General features: G+C 42.7%; 1 protein-coding gene across 3 annotated transcripts in view; it reads right to left on the reverse strand.

Annotated features, from left to right (window-relative positions):
• The window catches only part of NALCN (sodium leak channel, non-selective), a 564,495-nt gene that overhangs the window by 112,257 nt on the left and 437,161 nt on the right, over positions 1-15,077 (reverse strand). For 2 of the 3 annotated variants that reach the window (XM_019524284.1, XM_019524285.1), the window contains 2 exons: positions 12,459-12,595; positions 8,626-8,767 (listed from right to left, as the gene is read on the reverse strand). The exons of the other annotated variant lie outside the window; for it this stretch is intronic. In XM_019524284.1, the coding sequence (XP_019379829.1) occupies positions 8,626-8,767; positions 12,459-12,595 (279 nt within the window). The remainder of the gene's footprint in view (positions 1-8,625; positions 8,768-12,458; positions 12,596-15,077) is intronic. 3 annotated transcript variants of the gene reach the window in all.

Below are 15,077 nucleotides of genomic sequence, written 5' to 3' on the forward strand. Positions count from 1 at the left end.
GCCCCCATCTGGCCCCAGCCTAGTCCTGGCACTTTTAAAAAAAACAAAAACAAACAAAAAAAAGCCCTGCACTCACCAGCTCTGGCAGTGGCCATCGGGAGACTTTTAAAGTGCCAGGAGGCTGGGACCATACAGGGGATGGGGCAAGGCAGGGCAGCCATGGGTGCTTCTCCCAGTGTGGGGAGCCATGGGGACTATGCTCTGCTGCCACTTGCTCCCTTCTGCCTGGAGCAAGCCCCGCCTGCATCCCACCTCCCTGCCCTGGCTGGGCAAGTGGCAGCAGGGCAAAGCCCCTGCTCCGAGTGCTGCTGCACCTGCATCCTGCACTCCACTACCTCCCTCCCCAAGTAACGCACCCCCCCGTCTCAGCTGGGCAGCTTGTCCCAGCCCCAATCCCTCTCATGCCCCTTCTCTCCCTCCTCCCCCAACCCCAACAGACTTACCAGCTGGAGGCAGCTTTCAGCTGCCTTTAGTCAATGCCCAAATCAGCCGCATTTCTTCCAAAGCTTTTCTGAATTGATTTGGATGCTTCAAATTGATTTGGAGCTTTTACTCGGTCTCCTGGTTCAATTCAGATTTGGAGATTTGGTCCCCAAATCTCCTCTAAACAGAATCAGCTGCCGAAGCTTTGCACAGCCCTACCTACAGAGGTGGTGGAATCTCCATCCTTGGAGGTTTTTAAGGCTCAGCTCAACAAAGCCCTGGCTGGAATCATTTAGTTGAGGATGGTCCTACTTTGAGCAGGGGGTTGGACTAGACCTCCTGAGGTCCCTTCCAATCCTTTTTTTCTGTGATTTTATGATACTTCATCTGGAGGAGTTGAAAAAGTTTCTGAAGGTCCCAGATTTACCTACAGAGTTAAGAGAACCCCCTTTTTTCTGTTTTTTAGTAAGAAACCCCTTTTTCTGTTTCTGTAAAACAAAGCATCAGAAATAATTACTAATTTAGTACGTTTTGGGGAAAGTATGCTTGATAACAATGTTACATCTCTCAAATATAGTACTGACATAGAACTATTTCATGTTTCTGCTGTGTGGCAAGAGGACTCTGGATTTGCTTAATGCAAATACTTGCATGGACCATAAACTTTTCAGTTTAGGTATTTGGGTTAGTAATGTAAAAGGCTGTAAAAGAACAAGGAACCCAAGGCAAACTAACACCCCTTTTATTGCTAAATAAAATCCTTGAAAGGAAATAGTAACTTTAACATTGAGAAGATGTTATTTATGTTCTCAGGTGCATAGGAGACAAAGGAAGTAAACCGTGCTTCAGTTTCTCATGAATTGTGTGTCACACTGATGCTGAATATAAAACAATGCAAGTAAGTATGATACTATATTATAGAGATGAGAAGCAAAAGAAAGTATTTCAAGTGAAAGTAAAAGAATATATCATTTAAATTAAGTGCTGCCTATCAATTCAGCAGGTGTAGAACACAAAGTGCTAACATAATTCCAAGAGGAAATGTTATAACTACCAACATTACAGACACTACAAAAGAAAAAAGAATCAGAAATGTCAGCAGAATCCCATCTTTTGGTTCCAGACCTGACTTTTTCATTGTCATCTACAGTGCAAAGAAGAGGTAAAAAATTGTTGAAGCCATCACAGTGTCATCATCACTAACAGTGGGGAAATCTTCTATAAGGCACTAGTTCCATCTAAATCGTTGGTCATGTTTCTTTTTGACAGAGGAAAAGAAAGCATACACAGAGGGTTTGCATTTTAAAGCAATCATTCCATGCTTGCTTTAAGGAGAACATATTTTTAAGAAAACTGGTTCATACAAATGTGAGGTTGTCATGGTAATTGTAACTATAGAAAGCTAGAGTAATTACTCTGACAAAATACTACCTAGTGCTCTCTTCCTTTCTATATGAAAGTATAAATGCCCTGTTTTATGCCACATTTGATGAGGAATGTTACTCATCCTTGATTCTACCATTGAGGCACTAGAAGTTCATGGCTGCATGACCTAATGGAGTGAATAGAGCAAAAAAATTGTGAATTTTATTTTAAGTGAAATTCAGATTGTCTGCATTTCATATTAGGGTGGGTTGAACAACAATAAAGAATACATCAATATTTTTAAATTGCAAAATTGCAATAAATAAGTGGTTCAGGACTGTGGTCACAATTTACTCTCAAATCTCTTTGCATAATCAAGAATTCTTGATACATGTACTTGAATGTGTACCTAACTGCAAAGGTATGTTAGATCCACTCAAGTCAATAGGGCCAGTCACAGGATTAAAAACCATGAGCTTAATTTAAGCACCTCTTAAAACCATGACCTATATTAGTAATCTCCAGGGATCTTGGTTTTCTCTGATTTAGATTTTAATCATGGAAAAATTTGGATATATATGCGTGCGTGGGTGTATGTATGTATATGTATAATACACACACACACACGTGTGTGTGTGTGTGTGTGTGTGTATAAGTGGTCTTTCATTTTAATCACCAGAAAATGTGGATTTTAGGTTACTTTTTTAAATCTGAAAATTGGGGATTTTTTTTATCAGCGAAAACCAGAATCCCTGGTGATCTCTAAACTTTTTGGACACAGAGCATCGCCAGCCCTCAACATTTCTCATGGAACACCACCATCATCAAGTTTTAAAATAAAAATACTGCAAGGCCACAGGAGGACTGCCAGTACAGTTTACAGACAAGCTGTGGATCCCTTGCCACTTTTTTATGGCAAGGGATTTCTGGACCACAGTTTGGAAACAGGGACCTATGTGGTTAGTTACAGAAGAGCAATCTGTAGGAAAATCTTTGTTCTTTACAGTAGCCAAGCCTCATACGCAGGAGCTAAGGCTAAACAGGCCAAAGAACTTTTTCTTAGAGGGCTTTCCTGAGAAATTTTGCACATATTTTGTTCTGCCCAGAATTCAGAATGTTCACATACCACAATGCATTTCTCACTTTGTATAAACTGTTCATTGTAGATATTATAGTTTTGCATTTGCATTGACATTTTCTTACACAAACTTTATTGCTGTCAAATGTAATTTTAATGTCAGTAACATGCAAATTAGTGTTAGGAGAGGCATATCCTGTCTGCTTTGTTTTAAAGGTGATGCACAATGTTTCTATGCTTATATTTTAAATATCTTTCAAACAGAAAAACAGGTATTTCAGTTAATTTTTAGACTATATTCCAGTTATATTCATACTTTGCTTAATAGGTGCATTCATACTTCCATGCAATTACTAATCTCTTACTCACAAGTTTAGGATCCCCAGTGCATGTGATATCCAGGCCACCTATTCTTATTATGGGGGGTGTAGCAGGGGCCTGTCAATAGGAATTAATGCACAGCTGTTTTTTTCATTACTATTATTTATAGCATTTGATTACATTCTTGACTGCTTTGGATGTTAGCATGCCAGTGCATGCTACAATTTGTAAAAACAAAGGCAAAATTAACAATCATTGGGCTGTAAAAGAAGAGACTTGCAAAATAAATAGAAAAATAATGTGGAATGCCCGTTAGCAACCTTTATTTGATCATTCAGCTGCTCTTTGGGAGGATGGGAAGTTATTGATGAGAAAATACTATAGTTCACCTTTAATATTTACCTTCAGTTTTTATTATTCAGATTTGTATTTATTTGCATCCTGCACATGAACATCGCATAAAATGATGACTGGATTAAGGAAGCTTGCAGAAAAAAGACACTCAGCACAAATTCCTTGGAATATGTTGTCTACAAGCACAAGATCACACTATAGCAAGACTTATCAGGTTCATTGTCCACATGCTAGCTCTTGAACCAAAAACAGTGGAGCCAGGTTAGTGTGCCGTAGGAATGCCACACCGATAGGGAAGCATGGCTTCCAGTTTGGAGGCTAGTGTATGCAGAATGGACATAGAGGGCTAGTCCTATTTTATTTTACAGGACCAAGTGGTACTTGCCCAGCTTGCAAGGCACTTATTCAGGTTTTGATTTTATTTCAAGAATGGATGCACAAACCATGCAGCTATTAAGCATGCTTGACAGGACAGGTACATAGTGCCAGATAAACACCCAGGTACCTGTACAAATCCCCAAACTGCAGCCCAGTAAAAAACCATGGGGAGGAAGAGGTCTCTCCTGAGTTTTAGACCAAGAGCCTAGTACAATGGTTTTCAACCTTTTTGGACTCCAGATAGTCCTTGTTAGACTCAAGGCACTCCTTGGAAAATGCCAGCTCTCGGATTTCATTTATTTCTTGACTATGGAAAAATAGTAGAGCAATTCTTCTCTTGTAAAGAACTGAGAAAGACCAGAACAGGTCAGAACGCTTTTGACATTATGGATTCCTATTTGAAATTTCTGGGTTTATGTCCTAAATCATGTCTAGGTGTTTGCATACCAGCCAGTGCTAGCATTGCATAGTACCCTGCAAGCACCCTTACAAGGATCTCACAGCATCCCATAGTGCTCTGACACCCTAGTTGAGAATCACTGTCCTAGTGGTTCAGATACTCAACCAGGAAGTGGAAAACTTAGATTCCAGGCCCCCCTCACCAGAGAGGGTTTGATCAGACACCCTATTTTCCTTCACAGTGCTCTAACCACCTGTCCACATTTCTTTTCAGGCCTCCTATGGGAGCTGAACTACTGTACCTTGCATTTAAGAGTCATTGGATACAGAGAAGCTGCTATATAACTGGGCCACATGCACAGTGGCTTCTTTTCCTGTTATCCTCACATATCACCGGAGGAAAAACCAAAATTACAGACTGTACATAAGGGACATTTCTGGCACTTATGCAAGTGGGTAGGTACATTTGGGTGTGAAAAGTGACATAGGATATAGCCCATCATGTTTTAATTTGGCACTGCCTTGTTCCAGTTACGCATATCCACTTTTAGTGTTTTATGGTTAGGGACCTACCAAGTTCATGGTGGAAGTGGGGTGCACAGTGATTCCTTTAATCTTTTAGGATCCCTTGTGCCCCCCCACCACTGCTGATTGGTGGAGGGTTCCTACTGCTTGCTGCTAGCTCCTGATCAGCAGGGAGGCAAAAACTGCAGTTTAAAATATGGCACCATTTTTTCCACTCGCTGCTGATTGGCCAAGGGGCCCTGGCAGCCACCTTGTTTGTTGTTGACTGGCCAGGAGGCAAAAACAGCACCATATTTAAAATCATGGTTTTGCCTCCCCACTGACCAGGAGTGAGCAGCAAGTGGTGGGAGAGGGTGCATGAGGGAACCTGCAAAATAAAAGGAGCCGCCATGCACACTGCTGCTCACTCCTGATTAGCGGAGAGGCGAAAACTACATTTTTGAATATGGTGCTGTTTTTGCCTCCTGACTAGTCAGCAACAAGCAGCGTGGCTGCCAGGGCCCCTCGGCCATTCAGCGGTGAGCAGCAAAAATGGCACCATCTTTAAAACTGCATTTTTTACCTCCCCGCTGATCAGGAGCAAGTGGTGAGCAGAGAGGCCTCTCTGCTCAGAGGCACACAGTGGAACCTGCAAGATTAAAGGAGTTGCCACATACCCCACTCCCACCATGAATTTGGTAGGTCCCTAGTTATGGTGTAGATCCATTGACCTCATCAGAATCTAGTCATTTACATCAGCTAATGATTTGGCCTCTTCACACATTCAGAAAAGTTTATTCTTGTTTATGTTTTTTATCTTTATTGCCACCAGATTTTTTATTGCAGTGCTATACTTCCATCCCTGTAGTTCTGTTTGTGGTCAGAGAAAACGTATTCTGGCAAACAGGATAAAATTACTAGTATTTCTCAGTGTGGTCACATTTTCTTCTTGTTCTCTGTATTGTGCAAACAAAGGGACTTGTTATATGTTACTCTGTAAGTTGAGCGAATGTTAATCAGCTTAGTGTTGTTTCGCTTAGCGGAGCAGTCACACCTGAATGCAGAAAACCATCTCTGACTGTCCTTCACTTGCATAGCTGTGACTTGCCACTAGAGGATTGGTGAGCAGGGGCAGAACTAAGAGCTAGGGATAGGATTGGCTTGCTGCTTGAGCTCTGAGGGGCCTGATCCTTTTTATCTACAAAGCCTGCCCCCCACCCCCACGCTGCCCTTGCCCAGGTTGCCAGCCAGGCAGACACTTCCTGAGTTCTGAAAAGGATCAGGCTCCTTGGCACTCAGGCATTTCCTGGCCAGCTGGCACCATGGCCAGTGGCAGTGAAGGAGAGTGAGCTCTGGAGGAAAAAAAGGATTAGGCCCCCAGGACCTGGTCACATGCCCCAGTGGGTCAGGTGGCTGGAGCAGGGTGGAGCTTGGCAGCTGCAGTGCAACAGCCCAAGGTCAGTTCCCACTGACCCCGTGCTCCACTGGGCTGTGCGGAGTCTGGCCACCAGGAACAGAGCGTAGGGTTTGGCCTGTCCATCCAGGCTAGGGCTGCACAGAGCAGGTGGGAAGCCTGAGCCGTTCACAGCTGCCTCCCAAGCCCGGCAAGGGCAGGAAGTCCTGCTCATGCACCCCCCGTTCCCCCCACCAGGCATGTTCCTGGACTGCTGGGCCTGAGTAAGCGAGCTCTAGGGCTGTGGCACTGGCTCTGCCTGGTGGGAGCAGCAGGGAGGAGGCCGCCTGCCTGGCCCTCCTGTGTCTCAATGCCTCTACCCTGACTCAGGAAGGGCCACTGATTTTTGGGATGCTTGAGGACTTCACCTGGGGCAGAATAGCTGTGGAGAATGGCCACACCCTAATGGAACAGGAGCAAAATTAGGCAGACTAGAGATAATCCTGCCCTGAAGTGGCGTAACTTTAAAATGAATAACAAGCCACTTAAAAGGTGTTAATGTGCAGCTAATTCAGAGGTTAAGAGCTCTAGAAGATGCCAAAAATTACTGTGTAACAAGGCCCTAATTGTTATTTCCTTTAACACTGCCTCCCACCTGTAGTACTGCTGTCCCATGTTATTCATCTGTAAACAATACATTGCCAACATTGTGGGAGGTATCGCTATATATTTATCAATAGCTTTATTTTTTCTTTTGATTCCGTAATTTAAAATTTATTTACAAAAGAATAGTAAAGTAATAACCAACTAGAAAAAAATGACCCAGAATTTTTAGGCTGTCAAAAGTTCTATGCAATAAAAGGATTTTTTGTCTGATTCAAGAGACCAGTATATCTTTGAAAATATTAAGGACAGATATTAATTTAAATACCACTAGAAGTTGGGTAATCATAAATTCTGAATTCTGACTCTATTCATTTCTAAGGTATCAGAAGTTAAATTACATAGTTTGATTATTACCTTACAGCATCATTATTATCTTTATCATTATTATGCTATGCTCCTCTGCTACATTTTAAATCCAGCCTGATTTTAGTGGCTGTTTTATCAAGACTTGTTAAAGCAATAACCAGTGATGTATGGTTCTAATCACAGCTGGTATAAAGCACTTAGCTCTGACTGAGTGTTCTTGAGAATATTGGCTGATGCATGTAGGAATTCATATAGCAGTGGGAGATAGAAAGAAAAAAATCAAAACTATCTGACTTAAGTGTGCCTACCAACTTCTTCACCAAGGTATTTTTCCTATATTTTAATTGTTATCAAGGGCCACTTATCCAGAAGTGTGCACAAAGTGAATATGCTGTCTTGCATGTATCCAGTTCAAACACTAGATCAAGCTGGGTGGGGAATTCACAGCGTTCACCAGAAGCATTGGCAAAATTGTAAGGCTCAGAACTTGTTTGCTAACAATTCACAGACAAAAATAGAGACTAAGTTTTTCTCTCCTGTATATTCTTCTCACACTGGTTTGCTAAAATGCTAGATGTTTTTTAATACTGCCATGACTGGCAGCAGAGAATTATGAAACATAAATTTAAAATTCTCAGACTTTACTTCCAAATACAACTGCCAGTCACTCACAGTCACAGGATATTTGCATTAGAAATAGCATGCTTGGTACATGGGTGCATTTTTTAAAAGTTATATACTAAATCCTCAACTTATGTAAATTGCCCTAGCTCCTCTGAAGTCTAGGACAATTTACAACAGCTGGAGATCTAGATCAGGACTATCCAACTGATGGCCCATGAGAGGTGAGCATGCAGCTTGCGAGCTCCTACCCACCTTTGCTTCCCGTATCACTCCTGCTGCAGTGACAACTGGGGTCTCCAGGCTCCCCATCCCTCCTCTACCTTCTGCTTCCTCTCTACTCCTGGAGGCAGGGTGGCATAGTGGGAAGGGGAGAGTGTGGCAGGAGCTGTGGCAAAGGGATTGGGGTGCCTGTGCTGCACACACAATAAGGTGTCAGGCTGCCTGCCTGGCTTGGAGGAGGGTATGGCTGAAAGCATGGCAGACTGCACTTGTTGCATGCATGGTAGGGTGTGGCGGTGTAGCTGGGCTGCCTGTGTAATGGGAAAGGGTGCTGGGGAGGGGCTTCCTGCACAGTTAGCAGCCCATGTGGTGTATGGCCCTCATTTCTGTGGCTTGGACCTAGAAGCTGGACAACCTTAATCTAGCTGTAAGTCAATTTTATGTCATTTAAATTAAATGTAGTGCATTACAGTGCTCCTACATAGTATTTACAGAGCTATCTGCAATTTGTCAATGTGTAGAGATGGAGGCTTTTCTTCATACCACATATTTGAAACAATGAAAGACACATGCTGTCTTAAAGTCTGTTATTTACCTTTTGATCAATATATTTGTTTTCTTCAATTGCAGATCTTTTGGAATGGTCACATGAGGACGAGGATGCTGAAGGAAGTCTTCGCAATAAGCAGCTTGTGTCCTGTTGCTGTCGGTCAATAAATTGCTTCATGAAACTTTCCCTTACAAATAAACCAAAGATGTTGCACTTTATTGCTAAAACCCAGAAAGGAGTTAAGGCTTGTTTTCTGTAACAATTGGTTAATGCTACAATGGAACAATAACAAGATGAAAATTGATGGGTACATGACAGCGTACACAAACAACAAAGATAATTGGATTTAGATTTAGTTATTAAAAATCACATAATTGCATTTGAATGTAGATGGCTTGCACTCAGTTCCAAGCCAGTCATTAGTTCTCTTTAATAATACATCCTTTTATGTATTTTTGTTGTTTACCCATTAGTTTTCTTAGGTATCTACAGCATATATTGCAGTTTACAGCTCTTTCCAAGTTTGTAACAGGCTAAGTTGCTACTTAAAACCAAACCAAATGATGGTATAATCCAAAAGAAACATACTTTGTGCAAGAAATTCTTTCTTCAACAGTTCAAACAGCATCTGTTCATGTAACAGTACTGAATACCAATTTTAAGGTATCTGGCAGTTTTATACTTCACATATGCCATGTTTAAATTTTTTAAGTATTTCTGTTTACCAGAAATGTACATTTATTTTTCTGTATTTTAAATCAGTGGGGTAGAGTCACACGCAGTGTAAATGAAATGTGTTGTAACTGCCTCTTCGCTGGAGTGATAACTCATTGCCACATAACTGCTTCATTCTTAAAGACTTTATTTTTCAGTCGGTAGCTTATGGCTCTTTTTTTTTTGCGAGCAATATCAGTTACCAATTATCTGCCACACAGTAGGTATTTGGAAAAACACAGTGGAAAAGATAATATACAAGTCATACAAAGACCTGTTAGAAAGTGAAGAAAAAAACTTAATATATAAATAAAATTCAAGAAATTAAATTAAGTAAAATATGCCCTTTTAGTACCTATAGAAATTGACAGTGATTTCTGATCTGCACTTCTATTTTTACAAAGCTCACGTGATCTAAAAGGATCAAGCCCAACAATACTAGCTAGTAGGTTTCAAATTATATGATGAGTCCCAGTGAATATAGAGCTCCCCTAGCCATTTCTTATACTATTCTTCCCACACCTGTTGACCCGGGGGAACAGTGGAGAAGGATGTAGAAGTACAGATGGATTGTGCTATGCTCCGACTACCCTCAGCTGACAGAAGGTCCTTGAGGAACCATTCATCTGATGCACATTAGAGTAGTTCTTAGGTTTTTTTAACCTGCCTCTTGGATGGGGGAAAGAATAAGTCTGCTGTAACTGGCCTCTCAGTATATGAAAACCTTTGTGTGTTGTTTTTTTTTATAGGAAAAGTACAAATTTTGCACAGGTGAGTAGCTCTCAAAATCCTCACAGTCTGGCACCTATTCAGTGGTCTATTTGGAATGAACTGGTTGCCTTTGTCTGGTTACTAGTAGGTGGCTGACCATATGGGAAAATGAAACCACATTGGAATCAGTTAGAATTTTAGCTGGCTGACAGCAAAAGGCACAAAAACAAAAAAACCTTAGGGAAATTCCTGCTTAGCCACAAAAATGCTCTTTGCAATCTTACTTTATCCATGTGTGGTTAAATTATTTCAGGACTGGCAATCTCAGGGTGGACTTATATTATGCTCAGACCACACTAAATGTGTGGAATGCTAAGCAGTGTCAAAGTTAGAATGCATGGTGAGTGATTGCATGTTAAGGGTTAATACCATTTTTTACCTGCACAGCTCTGACTTGCCACTAGAGGACTGAGGAGTTGGGGTGTGCCCAGTGTCCAGGACACCTGGGCTCAATCCCTGCTGGAGGGGGTGGGGGAGGGGTAGGGAAGGAAGAGGAGGTAGGAGTATGAAGAGATGCTGGGAGAGGTGCATCTTGGGATGCTGGAGGACTGAAAATTGCAGTCATGGCATTGCAAAGTTGTTTCCTTTCAGGTGAGGTTATCTCCTAATGGCAGTACTACATGAGATGCTTTGCTAGTCTAATGAGCAGTAAAGCATCAATGTCTACACATGCATAGCAATTACTGCACAGAAGATATTTAAAGTGCCATTTGCTAGTACCCACAGATACAGTTACTATAAAATAGTACTTTAAAGTATTGAGCCAAAGTATATTTGTAGACATTGATTGGGAGCAAATTGCTCCTGGTCAGCCCATGCAGCAGGGCCACAATAGCTGCCTGGCTAAGTCCTGAGCTCCAGAGTGCAGTTGGAGGGGGTAAGGTTGCCCCTGACTCTAGGGGCAGGTCCCAGCTGCGCAGAGCTTGGGATTGCAGTCTGGCTCAGCAGCGCTGCCTTGGGGTTATGCCCCATGCCTGAGCAACAGCAGTGCCCTGATCTCTCCCCTTGTTTTCCTTGCAGGTGGTAGAGGAGTCCTGAATGAATTTGCTGGATCAGTCTATCATCAAGAAAGGTAAGGAGGCATCCACTTGCTTGGCGGTCTTGGACTGTAAGGAGGCATCCACCTGCTTGGTGGTCTTGAACCCTTCTCAGGTCTCTGGGACCAGCTCTTGGCAACTGCTGTCTTCTATGCCTTGGGGTCACTCTGCCTTCAAAGGCACTTGGCTGGAGGGAGGGCAATGATGAACTGGGATCCCCCAGCCCACCCCATGGCTCCTGCCCAGTGCTGGGGGGAGGCAGGAGCTGAGTGGTATTTGGACTGGGGGGACCCTCATCTCCCCCTTTTCTTGATGATGGACTGATTCAGCAAGTTCATCCCAGGCTCCTCCACCACTTGCAAGCAGAGCAAGGAGATGGATCAGGTTGCTGCTGCTGCTCACGTGTGGGGCATCAACTCAAGCCACAGCTATTGAAAGGGGCTGCAATCTTGATCTCTGTGCACCTGGGAGCTACACCTGGAGCCGGGACAGCTTCTCCTGCCCCCCCGTGGCTTGGGGCAAGTCTTGATCTCTCTGCAGCTGGAAGGGAGCTGCCCCAGAGCTGGGACAGCTCCCCCACCCCCAGCCCCAAGGGCCACTCCTGATCTCTGTGTGGCTGGGAGGGAGTGGCCCCTGGAGCCAGGACAGCTCCCCCACTACCCCTGTAGCCAGACCTGCCCCCTGTGCCCCCTGCCAGCCTAAGGCTGGCACCTGGGGGGAGCCTGGAGGTCCCTCTGACTGCTGCAGGGGGGCAGAGCAGGGCAGGAGCAGCCCTGGACTAGTTGCTCCTGATGCAGGTGCATGTACAGGCGCATGCCCATTTAATGCGCCTGAATTTTCTGCACAGAAACTTCAGATGCATTAATTGCACCTGTAGATGCACCCAATATGTACTAACTTTAATAGGACACTACATTCCAATGATTTACAACTGTTGCAGGTGAACATGTGACAAAGCCCTAAATCTTTTCTTGGATGAAAATGATGGACAAATGAGATGTTATCCATTGTCACTTCTAAATAAACTGTTTGGTTCTGATTTTTCCAATTAACTATGGGAAACATGGTGTAGGAGCAGGGGACTAAGGAGGGCAAACTCTACTTGAAGGCTGCTTCTGGAAAGTATACCCCCAAAATCAAGAAACTCCTGCCCAAGGCACACCTCTTGCACAAGGGTACTCCCCACACAGGACATGCCCCCAGCTCATGGTGAGACTCCCTCAAATTTTGCTCCATTCTATGGAAAACATTCTATGCTGCTGATGGGTAAAAGGTTTGCATTTTACTAGTATTACTCTTGGTATCTTTAGTAAGAAAGCAATCTACAGCATGTAAAGAAAGAAGGTATTTTAATACCTTATTTTTGGAACTGTAAAATCTGAAGGAAGCTTGGAGATTTTCACCATTTGTGGCCTGTTCGGAAATTTTTCAAAGATTCGTAGCCGCAACGGAAGCTTTTCCTTGGTATCTGCATTTGCTTCACTTTGCTTTAGCTTTAAAAAAGAAAGAGAAAGGAATATATGCTCTGTGAAATATCATTTCTGTTTTTTCAGATTTCAAAGGACAATAATAGCAATCAGCTGGAGAAACAGAAGATGGCAGCAAAGAACTACAGAGGGTAAATTTGTTACTCAGAGGTTGGTAATCTACTTGTATTAGAAACATTGACAGACACCAAACCATCTTATTCCATTGTCTGGAAAACAAAAAATGAGAGGACTACTAATACTCCCAATTTTAAAAATATGAAGTATATTAGCATCCTATTAAATATGTTTACTTCTGTGTTTTCTTCACAGTTCCCTAACACTTTATGAAGGAAATAAATATTCATGTTTTTTTCTTATTAGGCCCATCTTATTAGACACATCTCAACAGCTCTTGGATATTCAGATCGAGCAAAAAATAGAGAAACGGAATGCAGATGAAAAGCTTATTAAAATTCTGCAGATCATGGAGGTAATATCAAAACTCATCTATCTATCTATCTAGCTATCAGCTACCCACCTATCAGTCTGTCTATCTAGCTCTCTAACTCGCTACTAAGTACAGATAACTAACTATAGATATAACTATTTCATTCTGATTAGCATGTAGAGTCAGCTAACCACATAATGGCAACAAAAAGTAAAGTCAAAAGGGTCACCACATATACCAAAGTTTTGACTAAAATGCACTTTTTATATGTTACAAACTTTATATTAAAACATCCATTTTTGTATACTTACAAATAGCAGACTAAGGGTTGGGAATCATAACAACAGATCTCTAATTGGGATCTTTTAGGACTAGGATTCAAGCTAGCTTTTGCCTGACTCATTATCAGGATCATCGGCATAGAAACTTGACTTTAAAAAAAATTAACATTTAGGAAAAAGGTTGATTTTTAAAGATTTTATTGAAACTACAGTACAATCTGTCATGGAAGCTCACTCTCAAAACAAATGTGTACTGGCTTTGATGTGACTGAGACATGGGATAGAAATTGTCCAGACGACCATAAACAAAAGCTAATTATGTATGCTAATTGGCTGACTTGGAGAAGAAGGTATCAAGGGAAGTACTACAGTGTTGCATCCATTCTTAAGTAATAGTTTCATTAATGATGCTCAAAAGGGAGATATTAAGTGGTTTAAATTTAGTGGTATTAAATAGTGAGGAACTGCAAACTGTTGTGAGGACAGAGAAATAAAAAAAAAGATGCAGAGAAGGATTAGAAACATGGCAGATGGTAACAAAGTCAGATTCAATTTAAAAATGCAAGTTAAAAATCCTTGGGGAAAATGTCCTGCAACTTATTTATTATAAGATACCTGGGAAACAGTAAGACTGAAATATTCCTAGACAAACTGGAAGAGTGGAGATGAAAACTAGACAGGAGTTTGCAGTGCAATATAACATCAAAGGCCAATATAATTTTGAACTATATAGGCCTCTCCAGCACAATAAACAGCATGACTGTTATTTAATGAATATATTGTAGTAGCACCCGAAGTCCCTGATCAGGAACGATGTTTATTGAGACTCGACTTAGAAACAGACACAGGAGGCAACAGCAACTCCTTTCTTAGACATGACTGCACCTGGGTTCTGAATTTAGTTCTAAACACCATTTTACCTGTCGCATACTGAGAAACTGAAAAGAGTTCAGAAGAGACCCAGAAAAATAATCACTGATGAAGAGACTGTCTTACGTGAGGAAAGATTAGCAGAGCTAAATATTTATAGCTTAGCTAGTAGAACAGATGACTGGGAAAGGGGAGAGGAAGACACAAAACCAGAAGTCAAATATTTGGAGAGGAAATGTTTCAGGGAGCAGATACAGAAGAGTGTTTCTAAAAATAAGAAGGGGATGGAATTGAGACAGAGAAATTTTAGGCTGAATATAAAGACTAATTTTCCCAAAATGAAATCAGTGGGCGCACCCAGATGAGCCTGCATGTGCTTCTTGCAGCATATCAAACCCCTTTGAGACGCTGCAAGAGGCACATGCAGGAACGAGAAAAAGTTTGCAGTGTGGGGGCAAACAAACCTGCACGGAAAAAAAGCGGGGCAGGCAACCGGAGGCAGACTGTGCCCTCAGGCAGCCGGAGGCTGGGTCCTCTATAGAGACGCTCTGGCTGCCAGACCATCTCTATGGTTAGCCCTTGCCCGGGTGCTGAAACACGCTACCTGCCCAGCAGGGAGCTGGACCCAGGCTCCACTGCTGGAAAGTAAGGGGTCAGGGGCTGGAGGAGGGGGTAGGGGACCATGAGGGGGACACCTGCCGGCCCCACCCGCTCTCCTAATCCCTTCCCTGCCTGGCCCCGGCCCCAGCTCCCTCCAGTCCCCTGAGTCCCTGATCCCTTCCCCACCTGACCCCATTCCCCTTCAGCCCCCCAATCCCTTCCCTGCCTGGCCTCAGCCCCCCCCATCCCCCTGATTCCTTCCCTGCCCATCCCCCTGGGCCCCCTGATCCCTGCCCCACCTGACCCC

This window comes from Gavialis gangeticus, unplaced genomic scaffold (genome assembly GCF_001723915.1).
Source record: "Gavialis gangeticus isolate Ggan-Ray unplaced genomic scaffold, GavGan_comp1, whole genome shotgun sequence".
NCBI lineage: Eukaryota > Metazoa > Chordata > Crocodylia > Gavialidae > Gavialis > Gavialis gangeticus.